This window comes from Varroa destructor, unplaced genomic scaffold, assembly GCF_002443255.2.
Source record: "Varroa destructor unplaced genomic scaffold, Vdes_3.0 BEIS01000004.1, whole genome shotgun sequence".
Lineage (NCBI taxonomy): Eukaryota > Metazoa > Arthropoda > Arachnida > Mesostigmata > Varroidae > Varroa > Varroa destructor.
Genome location: NW_019211457.1, coordinates 28,044,097 through 28,061,028, shown reverse-complemented (window position 1 = coordinate 28,061,028; position 16,932 = coordinate 28,044,097). Strand labels below are relative to the sequence as shown.

The 16,932-nt window shown below is 41.8% G+C and overlaps 1 protein-coding gene and 1 long non-coding RNA gene across 12 annotated transcripts in view; one reads left to right on the top strand and one right to left on the bottom strand.

Annotated features, from left to right (window-relative positions):
* Positions 1 to 16,932, top strand: part of LOC111248683 (C-Maf-inducing protein-like) — a 96,839-nt gene that overhangs the window by 9,651 nt on the left and 70,256 nt on the right. For 9 of the 11 annotated variants that reach the window (XM_086988891.1, XM_086988893.1, XM_086988892.1 and 6 more), the window contains one exon: positions 3,174 to 3,346. In XM_086988891.1, coding sequence (XP_086845017.1) covers positions 3,174 to 3,346 — 173 coding nt within the window. Of the gene's footprint in view, positions 1 to 2,297; positions 2,358 to 3,173; positions 3,347 to 8,594; positions 9,142 to 16,932 lie in introns of those variants that run through there. The other 2 variants (XM_086988894.1, XM_086988895.1) reach the window with 2 other exon arrangements.
* Positions 6,464 to 8,347, bottom strand: LOC147756043 (uncharacterized). The gene is made up of 2 exons (XR_015327580.1): positions 7,124 to 8,347; positions 6,464 to 6,855 (listed from the first exon to the last, which is right to left on the bottom strand). It is a non-coding gene; the product is annotated as an uncharacterized LOC147756043 (long non-coding RNA).

Sequence of the window (16,932 nt, the reverse complement as noted above, 5' to 3'; positions counted from 1 at the left end):
AGTTTTGCGTCCGGTACAATTTTAGCTGAATGTTGCTCCAGGCGGCTTTCACCACGAAACAAAATTTTTTGCGCCAGATTTCGAGCCGAGGCCACTTTTTATGTTGCCACGTTTAACAGGCAAACACGTTGTCACTGCGCCATCAGCAAAGTAGTAACGGTAAGACGCCAAACGTAGCCGCCAGGATGAGTCTATCCCTCTGATACTGTCACTCATCATTGGCTTCTGCATGGTCGCCAATATCATAACTGTCTAAAGGTTAATTGTTCATCATACCCGCCTTAAAAGCGCCTTGACCTGGTTCTTGTTTTTCCGTCACACTTGATATCTATCAATTGAAGAGTTGCCCATTTCGGTAATCCCTGCGACTTGCGAACCCATTAACATTTGTCATTTCTGCTACATGCGCAGAGCGCTGCAAAAACAGGTGGAGGAATGTGACATACAAATAAATGCTTGTTGTGCTTTTACCGTTCCCAATCAGCCTGTAGCCTTACGATCGCCTGTTCGTCGTATGTTTACTTTGTCGCTGGCCTGTATGTCGACTGCGTTGTTTTTGTTCCCATCTTAACTCGCTCAGATTGGCAACCGACCCAGGACGACGGCCGTAGCAACAATGGCGCGACGGCCTGGTACAGATGGACAAGACGGCTTCCCGACCGTAGGATTCTCGCCAGCTGCGCAGGAACCTGTCATGTACAATCGAGTCTCGCATTTTTCATTCCGCTCTAGTTTTTCTTTCATTTTGTGCTCTATTCCTGAAAATATCGTCGGAGTCGATGCCGTCGGAAAGTATTTGTCGTCAGGCGTTAGGCGACTCCTCGATAGAGTTGATATACTGCGGCTGCCAAGCATCACGTTGCATCGTCTAAGTCATACCCGAGACACCAGACTATAATGCAATACGACAACAATCCGTAGATTAGATTGATGAGAAATGTACAGTTTTAACGGAAATTGAACGGTGAGGCGGCAGCGCCAGATCAATTCAATTACGAGACCAACGAGAGGCTGCTTATATGGGTGGTAAGCCTTTGTCTAATACGATAGCATGACTATAATGAAATATAATAACAACAACGATTTGATCGAACGCATATCTCACAGCGTGGACATGTAACTAAAAATATACCACCATTTTAATAAGCTTAAAATGGCTATAGCGTAAATATTTACGCCATGGCCGTCTATTTTGTGGACACTCGAACGCCGAAGACAGTGCTACGTCGTAACTCTGTTAAATTGTAACTTGTGCTTGTGTAGATGTTTTATTGGTCTATTTGGTATAGGTGGTTATCAGAAGAATGACATACTGGCCAAAAAACGGCTTTCCTAGTAAATATGCAAACTCAATCGTCACATATGCTAATTACAGAGTTTTTCTTATGGGTAATGGCCCCGAAAGGCAAATAGATCTCGTTGAAGACCTGTGCACTTTTGCTGTATTTGGTGTAACAAACTGACGATATTTAGAACTTCACTTGATTTACTGTGATTAGGCCGCCTCAGAGGGGTGGATATAGGAATGTGCCTTGAAAATATGCCCCGAGACTAAACGACCTGCCTGAGCCTTTATTGTGGCGTGGAAACAATCAATTATTAATTTATTATTATCTTGATGGTTTGGCCTATTGACCGCAAATGACTTCCGCATTTATGTCGACGAACGAAGGAAGAACAAAATCGAACTTCGTTCTTTTCTATTTATCAGAGGCATGAAAAAAATACATAGCATTATTATAGTTTATTTGTGAACGATTCTCTGAAACCTCGATTTTTGCAGTGGAATAAGTTCAAACTGGTTGATCCAAATCAATGCTGTGAGCTTGTCAGCAAGATGGAAGAAATAGCTAGCCACAAGATTAGTTTTTGTTCGTTTCGGAACCCACTGCAGAAAGTAACGGTTCTGCAGTAGAGAGTCGTCTTCTCGAGTATTTGTCAAGCTTCGCTATTGGCCATTCGAGTGCTTAAATTCTGCTAGATAATAATATATTTTCATACCACCACAAACTGTCCGTTATACATTTATTATCATTGCCTAGATATTTATCAAACTATAATAAAGTACACGAAATATCTGCTATTTGTAAGAAACATACATGATCAGTACTACTGAGGGATATGATAACATTGCCAAGATGTGCGGCGACCGCTGTTTTTCTAGATAAATCTTGTTCCGACGTACAATTTGTAAAAGAACTTTGGGTTTAGTCAAAAACGTGGAACAGTAAGTAATAACTTATTTTTTCGGGGAAGTCTGATTGTTTCTGATTCTTACTCATATGTATAGGACGCGGCGCCATACCGAATGGAGCGGATAACGCCGGCTTGAAACGGAACATTTTTCAGAATGATCGGTACGTCTGAATCGACGGATAAAGTCAACCGCTCTTGTTCTAGATAGAAAGAGATGTTTGACATTGCGAGGAACAAACTATTTTTATTTTAATGTGGAGATGTATGTCATCAAGCTTGGGTATCATTGCTTGATATCAACATATTGAATTATCATATTTATCGAAATGTGATGGTTCCCTAATTTCAGCCGAACACAAAATAGTAAACGAAAAAAATCTGTTTTTATAGCCATATGTCGAATGGCCCAAAACACCTTGACGTAAAAAGACACTGAGATTGTCGATTCAATCAATATACAAGCTGTATTATTTACTGCATTTGAATTTGTTGAATTATTTGAATATACCTGCTATCTTAGAATTTATGAAATCAGTACCGTCAATTGATAATTGTCCTCGTAATAGCGTAACCAAGAACGCGTTTGCTTACTAAACGTACGGTAACCTGGTGGTCTAAATCAGAATTCAGGCGTAGACACTTTATTTCGTGCTGGAAGCCATCAATTTGAAGTGGTTACCGGTCACAGCCAGTAACCTCGGTCTAACTCCGTCATGTTATACAATAATAAAGTGGTTCCTCGGGCAGAAGTGCTCACCTTTTCCCTACTATGTTAAGTTAAGCTTTTGAAATCTTTACATTATCCCGTTAGGGTGCTCCATTATCACCGACAGACGCCCCAACGGACTTACAACGATAATCATAATAAGGGTGAACACTTCCCATTATGTCACTTCGTTGTGTCTGCGCCAGTACTCTACTCAGTTCTTCACGTTCAACTTTACAATGCTGTTTTTGTGTTTCTGTTCCCACGATAGCTCCGTCGAGTCCGATCGGGCCGAAGTTCAAGTTGACTCGCGACTTCGATGCTGCGGTATGCCGATTGAATCAGCACAAGACGCTCGTGTCCAAGATCCTCAGCTCGCGTTTCCTCCGTCGTTGGGAGAATCATTCAGTCCGTCTTGAACTTCATGCTATTGATTCTTTACAGGTGAGTAGTAGTGAGAACTAGCCTGCAGTCAGTATTACTTCTGCATCAAAAATAAAGGTGTATTTGATGGAAACAAAAGGCACCAGCAGAACAGACGAGTGAATAAAACCTTTTTTCCATAATAAGGCCACCTACCCGGAACGCCACGTAAAAATATTACAGTACTGCATAGTATATTTTTCTACCAGTTGAATAGCCGCCGTGGAGAGAAGAACAGACACCTAGACCAACATACAATTATTTTCAGTAACTCTCAACATACAGCAAGCAACAGATAAAAGGCTAAAAAACTTCTAAATTTTAAGGGCGGTGCACGTCGTTCGTTTTTCGTATAGCAGGGGTCTTTCGCAACGCCGAATAGGCATGCGGGGGACGCATGAACCCACACAAATGTCAAACGAAAGTAATTAAATCACACAGACTTCTAGACTAAACAGTATGTTGTATGATTTATAATTCGCCCAGGTATAAGCGCCTAGTCCCAGGTAGGCGTGGTTCGAATGCCTCTTTAAAACGGTTTTGTTAAGGTGTGGATAAATTAAATATATTATGAAGATGCTTGGGTATTCCCGAAGAGGGCGGCGTGGTTCTCAAGACGACACGTGTTATAAGGTCGTTGTTTTCGCTAGTTCTTGTATGTGCCCTGTGATTAGTGTTTATGGATCCTACAGATTTGAGCAGTTTCAGAAAGTGCTGATCGGTATCATCTTGTTTCTACCTTCGAGCTACTTATTTTCGCCCAGTCAAGAAACTACATAAGATAATGCCCCTATTTATCTTTATAGAGAACAAATTGTGTTTGCCATTATGCACCTTCAGTTTCATTACTCCCAGTCGCGTATGTAGGCTACAAACTTTCGGAAAATTTCTTTGTTTGATAGTCGAGAGCTTGCACCATCTTATCAGAAACGAAATAAGCACCGGAAAACGATGAATTTCCGTACAAAGTGCAACGACTCCTGTAGCATTAGCGGCTACCGCGAACAGCAGTTTGATTTAGACGCTTAAGCGTAATCTCAATAGACCGCTGAATAACTTGCATAATATCGAAAATCCAATATGACGACCATTGAAAAATACCAGCCACTAAAGTTAACGTTCTCTTTACTAGCAGTTAAATTGTTAACAAGACTTATCATCGCGTCAGTACTTATTATCACAGCAAAAAAATAGAGAAGCTCATATATAAAAATCGTCACATGCGTCACGAAGCGACAGCAGTGACAAAATGTTTTAGCTTAATGCCGCGAGAGATGGCACGTATTGAGCCTAGCCAGTTCTTAGAAAGGTACGCAGATTGCACAAACAACAAGTGGATTGACTTACCAGACACGTACTATGGGCGAGTGTGCGCCTTTTTCAGATTGGCTTTTCTTGACAACGTCGGTAAAGCGTGGCGCGTAGTTCAATAGCGTACCTATTGCAAAATACCCATACGTTTTTCATCGGAAGCGGTCTGTCGGATGACCGTATGATCTGCTTCGCTCTACATTAAAACACTGACTTGGTCATCACCAGATGGCCAGCACTAGGCGTATGTATGAGAATTTTCCGCATGGGTCTGACACTCATGAAGTGACGTCGTTACCGCCTTACTGCTAAGAAATAAAACCACTGTTTTGCTGACCGGCGAGTAACTACTTTGGGTATGAAAATCTATCATGATTCGTTCTTTGAAATATGCACTGTAATTATCATTTGCACTAGCAGAATAACATCAAGTTGCCCGTACTTTGTTACAATCATACGTCAAAATTAATTAGAAAGACAATCATCTCGGTGGTTGCCCACCGATGTGGCATACCCACTATCTACTACTATTACAATACTGATGAAAATCAGGATGGATGTTACCTAAACTACCGTTGCTACGTGAATTTTCTGATCCAACCGGACCTGTGCCGCTATCCCACATGCAAACGATACTTCGATGTTGTATTCCGTGTTACCTCTCAATTGCGGTGGCTGTCTCGTGTTCGAAACGTGCAGTGCCAACGCAAGGGGCCAAAACTTTTTCTGGAGACAGTAGCAACAATTGCCATATCAAAGACTCTAACATCATTATTACCAGTGGCAACAAAATCATTGTGAATTTCGGCTTCGTCGTATAGTGTATCTCGAGTCGATTTGTGTTTTGTAAGCGCGTTGAGTATGACAGGCTATACATTATAGCGAGGAAGGGAACAGGCAAAGGGCAAGCAGGGCGACTGTACTAATTATAACAGCACACTAATTATAAATACACAGAAAGCGTATCTTGGAAACTTCAATTAAAAATAGATGATTATATTATTATGAGTACTGCTATTAAGTGTAGAAGGGGAAAATATCATAAAGACGAGATATAACACCTACGACTAGAGTTATTATACATAAGGTTGGGGCAGAATGGATCCATTGCCAAGTTATAGGCCGCTGCCGGCCGTTCGCTACTGTTCATTAGCTAACTATGCCGAACACAGCTCAAGAAAAGATTGGTCAACTTAATAAACGCGTAAATCGTTTGTTGCTATAACAATATAATAATAGTAATAATTGTCATTATTATTGATCATAACGTTCAATGGCTTCTTGTTTATTGTTTAGTCCTTATAAGGCACGACAGCCACGAGGCATAGTAATCAAGAATTAATTTACTTCTTACCCCCTTTTTTGCCTACTCGTACATTTTGTCCAAGGGAACAACTTCCACTTATAGTCACCAATTTGTGTGGGTACAGTACCCCCCCCCTCCCCCACACCATGTTAATTAACTGCATGATTATATATGCATGCAAATAGTTGAGAGGTAAAATCAGTAGCTCATTGTCCCAGCAGTTGTCAAACGATTGTAGCGACGCTAGGGGGTGAAGGAGAGGTTTTATATGTACCAAATGGTTTATTTGGCTAATAAACGGTGTCAACGTGGGTCAATGGCCAATAGTTATTCCCGTAGCAGTGACCATGTTGCGGTTGTTCTGACGCGGTGGCAATGATCGCAACTTCTTAGTCATCCTCAATCATTAGCGAGCATGCCCGTTATGTTCTACCCCTTTCACATTCATAAGTTGACACAGTGAAAACAGCTACGGGAAGCAACAAGAACATAGTTTTGCTAAAATAAGGAAAAATAGGACGTGTCCTAGATATATCTTTAATACAAACAAATAGATGCGGATATGTACATACGTAGCCTGAAGCTCCACTAAAGCTTGGCCTTTGCAAGAAAGGCGGAGGCCTGACAAGTAGAACAGGATCAAAAGCACACTATTGCCAGGGAAGACGGCAGTTTACGAGGAAAAAACGTGTTCTTGGTGACTAATGAGCGTCATCTTTCGTGCGTTGTCGTCGTAGCTATCAACTGACAAGCACGCAGCCACCCTGATTCAAATCTTAGCGTTGGCAAAATTTTTTTTATTGGCAGTCCGTAACTGGGAAAAATGAAATATTAAGAAGAACGATAACTGATTGTAACGCCTGATAGCTGCTTGTATGGTTTCCACGCTAGCTGGTACGTTTGTTGGAAAAAACTGAAAAGAACAATATCTTGTTACTGTTGCCTTCTTACATTCTATATTACTAAATTATAAAAAATACAAGCTGTTACGCACTTGACCATACTACAAACGTGTCTTTTCGGGTTGATGTTTAGATGTAACTATAACCTATGAGGCACCCCTGTTGCAGCGATTGCGTGCTTTGATCATAAACACGCCTCGGAAGAGCTAGATATGATCTTCGTAATAGACAAAATATTCTATCATCGTATTATTACTTATACTTTATTAGTGCACATACATGGTACCGATGGGTTCGATTTGGCCTCGACACAGAAGACGTCCAGCACAAAATACTGCTTAGAAGTTTAGTCTAACTTATTCAATTACTTTAGCAAGCTGCTCAATTCTTTTAAGCGGACCGATGTATTTGGAGACGCATTTGACCTCGATTGAATCGAAACTCACATCAATGATCAGATATATCATACAAAATTTAGATGGACACCCCAGCCTTTTCGAAACGTTGATCTGTCGCCAGTCCATCATAACCTCGTTGCTGGCGCTCTCAGCCGAAATCACTTCGAAGTGCCACAATACGACCCAACCCCTCGTGAGCTCCTAGTTCGTCGAATCTACCCTTTCATCCACGTTGCTCTTCCCGTTTCGTCCTCACTCAGAAGAAGTTCGTTTTTCGTCTCTAATGCGATTTTCCCATTCCCTATTCGTCTAGTTTCACTACTCTTTTTCAAATGGTCAAGGCTGCCAAGTAGCATCGTCGGTGACTGACAGCGATTGTGATGGTATACGCCGTTCGATTGACCTCTTTCAAATCACAACATCAGCAGACGCAACAATAATAGCGCCATTACCTACAACAGCGTCACAAGCATGGCGTGTCCACGACAGCTGCGCCAACGATTGTTACATAGTGAAGGCAACAGCTTTAATTGGTTTTGCCCTACGTAAGCGTGCAGACGTCATAAGATGCCGTAGGAGACGTGTCTATAGCATAAGCCAAGAGTAAACTGGCGTGGGTCACAAGGGCTAAGCATCATCTTTAGCTGGGTCGGTTCTGGAGCCTTTGTGCTGTTGTTGCTAGTCGGCGTTTGTAGCACACAGTTCCGTGGCTAACGTACCGGTGCCTACTGTTAGTAGTGGCTGTTGGATTGTTCGAAAAACGCGGAGCAAAACGTATATTCTAAAGGATTCAAAGCGATAAAGTTCGGTTACCGAAATCGAACTAGCTATCGGCAATCGACAGGGTTGGTCCCCCTGACTAGTCGAAGCGATCATGACCTGACCACCTTAACAAAAGCCTTGGCCATAATCCTAATTGATGACAACAGCTTCAAACCATTTCATTCATAACAAAGGGGAAAAAGCGAAGTATTCACTATGATATGGTCAGCTGACGGTCGGGACAATCGAGCTATAGCTATGATCACGACTGCAGTATCACATATATAATATATTATAATGCTAGGCAATATTTTTAGATCAAAGGTGTTTACTTTACGCGTTGCTGAACCCATACCGGTGCGGCTCTGCTTACTATCCTAGTGAAAGATCTACTGACATAAATAAGCGTATATCATTAGCTATTGGATCTGTACTCGTTTGATCTTGAACTATAATGCTCGTTTTCGAGCTTTTGAGAATATATATATACACTCTCAAAAGTACATATACCGAAGCGCATGCTATACATATGTACGGAATTAAGTCACTTGATTCAGATTCAGATGATAGTAATCGCCGTACCACAAGGCACGTATCATCTAAGCCCGCCGTTCTAGCGGATCCCTTTAGTCGCCTAATGCTATCACCAACTGAGCTCCATCCATACACGTCGCAGCTGCTATGCTACCGGTATGGGCCCTAGCGTCTGGCTGACGCACGATTACGTTACAGGCTAACACGTCGTCGCCGTCAGATCGAGCGTCGAAGCCGAAAAGAGAGCCCCAATTTGTATTCATAATTCCAGTCGATTTTGCGCGCAGTGCTCAGGTTCGTCGGGCATTGGACGAAGTCGGGAAAATTTACGTATGTAGGCGGTAATTTTGACGGCTGCGTTCTTCACTAACGCTTCTTTCTACTACGATAAAATTTATAAGCGTCGTTGCCTGGATCGAGGAGCTTGGTTTTATCCCGTGCTTAACTGATGGAAAAAGTAACAAAGTAGAGCTGGACACATGGCATCGACAAGCCAGTACCAAGACGCCAAAACAGGCTTCAGAATCGAAAATCAATTGGTGTTGGAGCGGACCTAAGATACGCAAGAAGGCCGCGTGCGTATGGAATCGTGACGTATAAATAGTGCGTAGCTCTGTTAGATTCTGGTAGATACGGCTACTTTATTTGGGTTACATGATCATGCTGCACGTTGTCACTATAAGTCGACAGACCAATTAGTTCTACTGTAAATATCCCCTGTTCAGCCGTACAATGCTTTTGTTTAAGGATAGGCTTTGTCATACTGTTTGTACTGGCTGTATTTATGATGAGTTTAAGTCATGTTTCCTTTATATATATATATATATATATATATATATATATATATATATATATATATAAGAGAGATAATAACCCCTAACAACCTATTGTTTGTTCATATATGCATAATAATATTTGCCGAAATTGTGTGCTGTGCGGGTATAAAATAAACGTTAAGAGTTACCGTGCAGTCATTGATGCTTAGTTACCTGGCCTAGCTTAAAGTTAAAATGAATAAATAGGATTAGAATAATATCATTACAATCTAATCGTATTAAGATAAGTTCGGAACAAAAATCCAGACTGAAGGTTTAGCGGGTAATTGTTCCACAACATTAGAAAAAATGAACTTCGGAAGTGATGTCTTGTGTATATAATGTATTATTCGTTCACCTCCTAACGAGAACAGTCAGCTGGTCTGGTGGTGCTCAAGAAACGAATATGGCCTACAACTGACCATAAAAACAAGAATCGTGTAAATATCGGAAGTAATGCCGTTACGGTTTTGGGCTATGCCATTGACGCCGAAACATACTTATACCGATATGACAGGATGGAAAAATTGAAATGATGAACGCTACACGAGATAGTAGTAGTAAAAACCTCATAGCAGCAAATGGGCGACGATTACAGGGTGAAGATATTTTGATATATGACCAATTTTAATAGTATTTTTATATGTTCAATAACAGAAAATAAATCGTTCCAACGACTAATAGAACATTACGTTAGAATACAGCGAAATGACTCCTGCGCACTGCGTGAATGCTTAATAGTGTTTTGCTACAAAACAGAGCTACCACGATACTCAATCTTGTATTGAAGCCCTATTCTCTTGTCCGTGCAGGCTCGAGATGTATGTCGCTTTTCCCGTAGTGGCTACTTACGGTACGCGAAGCTTTGCATAATCACCGCTACCGATGCTGGCCCATTTTACACACCGCTTCCATTCCCCCATCTGTCTCTTCGCATCTGTATATCAACAGTCTATGCTTGTCTACTTCTCGAGGATACAAAATAAAAGTGTAGGCAGGCAGAGGGCAAGCTGGGTTAAATTAGCCATTGCCGGGAACTTAAATCTACGAACTTGCTCCATGTTTTTTGCTTTGTTTTATTGTCTATTCTTTTTGTTCCCATCACTTTTATACGCCTCATGCCGGCCTCTGTCAGTTAAATGTCTGAGGAATCGTAGATGTCGTAGTACTAACCGGCTAATAGATGCGACCCCATACTAATCCACTAGGTTCCACGCGAGATGATCCGTTGAGAGAGAATTGCAAGCCATTGAAAGTAAATGAACTCACAGCCCCTGACTGGTTGCTTGACTCTTGGCCGAGAAATCGCCAGTAACTATTCTTATACCGTCCTGTTAAGTTACACATTGAAGATGAGACCGCTAGGAGGCTGTCCGGATTTACTGTTTAGCAGTAAACTGCTTTTTGCTTAGCCAAGTCCTGGACTCTGCCGGGTATCACGGCCGTCGGAGAATGATTTCGGGGTAGAGAGCATAAAAATAGAAAAGCAATAGAGAAAAGAAACAAAGGTAAACAACTGCAAACGTATATATCTACCAATTTCCCAGTTGTCGTTTAGGAACGCAAAACAGTATCTCGGTCGGTTTCCCACTGATCAATATTGATCCGCGATCTTTGTAACAGGACTCGAGGTCTTGATATCAAGATGATGCGACGTAGTGATGCACAAGATCATAGCGACTGTATCATGAATTCCCTGTGAGAACCGTCCAATCAAAATCTAATTAGACGGGTGATTAAGTCTAAAAAATATGCATAAAATAAGAAAAACCAACTGAGAAATCGAAGCTTCGATCAAGGGAAAGTAATCAACAACGAACGGTAACAAGGCACGTTTCTGTTTCTAAGCATAACATGAAAATATACTTTTCAACGTTAGATATATTATTTCTATGACACGCTCGACGCGGGTAAACAGGTTCGAGACGCAAAGCTTACTTCATGCGTATTCTACTTCAGCATAATTCATAAACCCCCTGTAGATTGTTGTCTGTCGGAAAAAATGGATAGTCCTTCTTTCATTATTGACAAATAGCATTTTGTGTCCGATGCTTAAGTTGATAAGCGTTATCCCAGACGGGCGTCTTCCAGCCGGGTTGAAACCTCTTACCATTGCTTTAAATAAATTTATTCAGGGGCGAACGCTATAAGCGAGCGACCACGCTGGAAATCGACTATTGCTTACAGGCTGTGTATAATCCGAAAAACCGGATCAATGATTTGTTGTGTCATCTTTAAAAGGGACTGACACAAACGGGGAGAAAATTGCGATAAGGACTCTGGAAAATGTTTTTGTGATCGCAGTAAGTAACCAAGTTAGCGGTCAAATAGCAACTCAAGGCTATACAACTGAGCGCGTGTCGCCACGGCCACATGGAGACCTCGTCCATAGAAAAAAAATCGGTACCGGCTAAGAGTTTAGCTTCTGTGCCACTAATCAGAAGGTAAACTCAATAGACTTACATATGGGTCCTTTCTTAATAGCTGTAGTTGTAAATGAGCGAAATCCCATATAAACGAAAGATTTATGCAAGGCCCGCGAAAAAACCACAAGTACTGCGAGACCCCACGGGGGTAATGCGAGTTTCAATCGATTATCTCAACTCTGACATTCTTCACTGGTTTTAGTTGAGCTTATAATGCAGAACGAGTATTGGATTAACACCGTCTTGGCGAAAGTATCCGTATGAACAACGCTTGCTATACTAGGACTGACGTTGAAGGAGTCAGCATCTCTCGGATAAGACAATTATATCGAACGCTATATGTTATATTTTCGCTAACCTCGATTGGATCTAGCGGACTATCCAAACGGAATAATATATGTGTCAGCATTTGGTTAGACGTCCTTTATTACTTAATCGCCAGGCGGTAGACCTAATTCGATGGTAAAACTATTTCTGGTTTTACGACCGCCAATTCTGGAAAAAAAATTGTCTAAGTACGTGTTTGTAGCTTCAAAGCGTCACTCTAGTGCGTCGCGAAACCCTCTCAGCATTCACTGTTGTGGATTCGGAAAGTGTTAATCTGGATTAATTTGTCCTTTCAATTGCTGCCGTAAAAAAAGACCAAATATCAGCCTGTAAATGGGACGAACAGCCAGTCAATGTGGGTTGTGGGCGGACCGAAACGAAAGACTCTTTTTCTTTAAGCCGTTTCTGGCTCATTCGTTTTGGATTTCCAAAGCGTTTCCTTTTACATAATATTAAATTAAGTACTTGAAATGTTACTTTGATGAACCGTCGTGAGTAACGTGAGTTGAGGACCTGCGAGCACTGCCTTCAGTGATGATGATGATGATGATGATGATAATCTTCATTTGAAAATCTAAATTACTTTCAAACAGCGTCTGCGTTGTTCATGTGAAGTTGTAATAACTACAACGTTAGAGCCGTAGTCTAGATACAGAGTAATATTTGCCACTAAGAACATCTTATCTTCCTTTAGAAATTTTACAGTGTCTACGTGTATTGATAGTATTTGACCTACAACAAGGTCTTTTTGCGATCCAGGCGCATCCATCTGTATGGCATCGCTCGCACGTCGGCACGTGCGTCTCACGACATCGGTCCATGGCCGACTCAAACTCACGAAGGAAAGGAGTCGGCTTTTTAAATCTTTCAAAGCCCCGATCTCGCGAATGTTACTACACTGTTTGAAAAAGTATCGTGAATCGCTGATATACGCAAAAAGTTCGTCTGCAATTTCCTCAACCAAGGATGGCGCACATATTCGATGGTGTGTATCGTCCCTTTTCCTTTCTAAAACGCGGATTTATACTTGATCGCTGTCGTGCGAACGGGCGCTCGTGGCCTGCCAAGTGAAGCCGAAGCTGCTCTCGCTAGAAAAAAAAAACTAATTGGTGGTATAAAAATGTATTTTTCATAGGACGCATAGGCGTTCGTATACGTATTGGCAACGTATACGAATGTTTATGCGAAATCCAGCCTGTGTTACGTTCTATTATTCTTCAACCACATATACGTGTAGACATTCAACGTCACCTGCTGCGTACAATGAGACGGGTCAACGGCTATATTCATGTGTCATAAACCAGCTGGATGACGTCTGGAGATATCGTTATTTATGCGGACTGAATCGTTTGGGATACTTTTATCGAATCATTATCCCGAAGTGGCAATTCTGTCCTAGTAAACTTTGCCACAGGCAAATGCCCCGCGTAGTCGAGCTACTAATCTGCTTTTCGTGTTAGCACCTATAGCACTTTGCCGAATTGTTGCCCATTTTCGAAAACAATAAGCGTATATTGAGTGTGAAGCTTTGACGAACTCGTTTACCCGATCATTAGCTACGTTCGGACTAGCATATTTAGTACGTGTTTCGTAGATACTATACTTTCAGCTTCGCCACTGATTTCACGACATTGCATCTGCTATCTTTAGATCGACATTTGAACTTTTTACCAATACATACTCGTGTTGTTATTTACGAGGACGAATGATCATATTGATTCCATTACCTTACAACGTAATATTTCAAATAATACTGCTTTCATAAAAGATATACGTGTACCTATGTAAATGTTCACACGTACATCGTACGAGGTATGCATTTTCAATTGATCAGATTATCAAGATAACAAACTAAAAGACATTTTAAGGATAGCTACAATGACGTAATATCGCATTTAAACATTGTCAATGACGGCGAAATCGTTCATTCAAATAAAGGCCAGCAAGACTTAATTGATTTGTGTTATACGCATTGATGTATCCGTATCGTGAGGTTTCGTAGTTCTAGATGGGTCGAATGAGCGGAGTTTCAAAGACAAACATTACCATGGCAGTCTACACCATAATACTTCAGCGCCTCATGGTGGAACTTAGCTGACAAAGTCCAATTTGCCATTTGCTTTTCGGTCAAATTGCATCTGGACACAATCGTGGTAGGACAAGCTTCAAATTTTATTTACAGGAGGTAAATGAATATTAAGTGCGCAGAGATGTCCTATTATTAGTCGAGTGTCTGTCGCCTGGCTCCTGGCAACTGGCGTCGGACGGTAACGGCTGCACTCGAAGCATTGCAAGTAAGAAATCATCAGTGCACATCCTGCTCCTCGATGCGGGCGATAGTGGCACTCGAAAAACGGAAAAGTAGGCCGATTTCGTCGCATGCGGAACAGAGTCACCTCTCAAAATGTAGCCGGTTACAGCGACCGCTTTCTAGTACGTAGAGGATACATGTAAGTAGTGGAAGCCGATGCTGACCGCTGGCCTCCAACAACAAAGGTTCTTGCAAAAAGAAAGCGCTACAGAGAAAAGTAAAAGGTCACTCGTGTGACCTTGCCAACTTTGGCAATCACCGTGGCTGAGTAGCAGCGTTTCACGGTGCTACGTGCCGACGCTACGTTAAGGGCGTGTAACATGCCGACCGGGTCGCGGCGACACACATTTGGCGCTGTCTTGTCGTTCCTTAGCATAACAAATTCATTGGCTCACTCACATGTTTTGTCTTTAGTTTTTGGCATCTTTTATTTCTTCCTCTTGGTGGTTCTCTACACCGTACTGATATTTCCATCGTGACGTAGGATGCGCTGTACGGATTAGAGTGGCGTGATGCGAAAATGACATGGCTGGTTGTGTGCGCGGGTTCACGAAAAAGAAGCTGATCTTCTTGAGGCCGTTGATTGCGGAACTATTTACGTGGCTTGTACCACGTAAGTGGATATAATTCCCCGGGAAAAGATGACAAAGTTAGGGTAGCACGTTTGTTGAATGAACTGGTATCACTTTTTGTTTTTATTCAGGATGATCTCGTGAGCCGGCGGAGGTAGCTTCCCAGAGCGAAGAAAGGGAAAAGCACAACCATGACAGAGGGTACCCTTCGTCTGCGTTATACTAAAAATTTCTATTTTTTATGCCTACCTTTGACAGCTAGAGGGCTGATTCTTGAAACCGGTAGACTTAGTGTTTAGTTCTCGTATCGTAGAGTGCAGAAGGTGCAGAAACGCTCAAATTGGCGCACAATTTGATAGGCTCATTTTGCTGATACGCTGACTCGAGCAGAGAAAAAATGCGAGATACCTCGGGAATGACTGTATGATTCAACGATCTGATTCGGAGGTGAATACCGGATTCACCTTTATTTGACTAGAATGTATGTTTCTCACCGAAACCACTAGCCACTTCAGGAATGTATATATTATAGATAATTATACACCAAGTAATCTAATGTGGCTGACAATTATATGCGATATAGGATTATAAGTAACACATTTATATATAAAAACTCTTTTACAGGATAATAACGGAGAGGGTTGACACTAAGCTGAAAAGGGACATTAAAGAATATGTGAAATTGTTTTTGGTAAACAGGCTTTTTGGGGGTTGTTACTTCAAAAAGGGACGTAGATCTGTTCGACGTGCACGGGCTCTGCAAATTCTATATGTATACGTTCGACTTAATAGACGTGATTACCTCTTAGACAGAGGCATTCAAGGATGTCTAGTGGACACCGCATTACTAATATAGGATAGATTACTAATTTTCATTTTTCGAAAGCAATTTCATTGTGTAGTACCGTGCCTTAGTTTTATTAAATGTCTCGTACAAATAAGTTTTTCAAATTAATACTGAGTTAAAGTTCGTATAAGACAAAACGGATGCCGAACTTCGGTTTAATTAAGAGGTTCATTGTAGGTGATCTGTCTGGTAAATTACCTTCAGGGCTCTCTCTTTCGAGATCCAACTGATACGTAATGTTTTTTGGAGAACTTAGTGGAACCTACTCCTACTTTTGCCCGCCTATGACGTCAGAATTCCCTCCTAGTCGTTGTTCCTTTGTGCCAGGGACGCCTAGAATATTAGGAACCCCCGGATTTTTCCATCCTGGTAAAGAGTTAGGAGCTAGCCTTCGCATTGCTTGGAGACCTGAATAATTCGCAGGAATCCTCAGGCATGAGAGGCATGAGAAGAGATGTCGTCTGGACGCCAGAAGTTCTGCAGGGCTTGCGTGGATAGCAACATTATTAGCGCTAGGTGCATAAAGCCGGCAGATAAAGGACTCGGAAATGCGTTCCTTTCTCTCCGGAGGAGCACTGCAGGGTCACAAATACAGAGCCATACATATAGAGGTAGGTCTCGCGAAAGGGTGGCGATGATGCCGGCCTGTCCCACCGCCAACATACGTAACCCTGTAACCAACGTCCCAGCTTTTGGTATGTTATTATTCCGGTGGGTAGAAGATATTACTAACGTTTTAACTATGAGAACGAGCAGGAAGGGACGTTACAGGGGAACTCTTTGACGGATTCCTTCCTGGGAAAAGACTTGGGCGGAAGTGCATGCCAGAAGTCTTTTGCTTTGTCTTCGTTGCTATAGCTAGTAATGGCGCTTTGACTTCAGTGATTTCCTTTATCGGTTGAAATGGGCGTTGGCGTCTTGCAAAGCTACGGCAAAAACCGGAAGAAATGCAATGGGAAGACAGACAGAAATCAGAGAGCTCTAGCCAGAGGCCCCGAGAACTAAGACGGGACATTGATAAAGGTATCAAAGATTATATGCATCTAGGGATGTGAAGATAAAGCACGTACAAATGAGTAGAGCTTGTAGTGGTTGC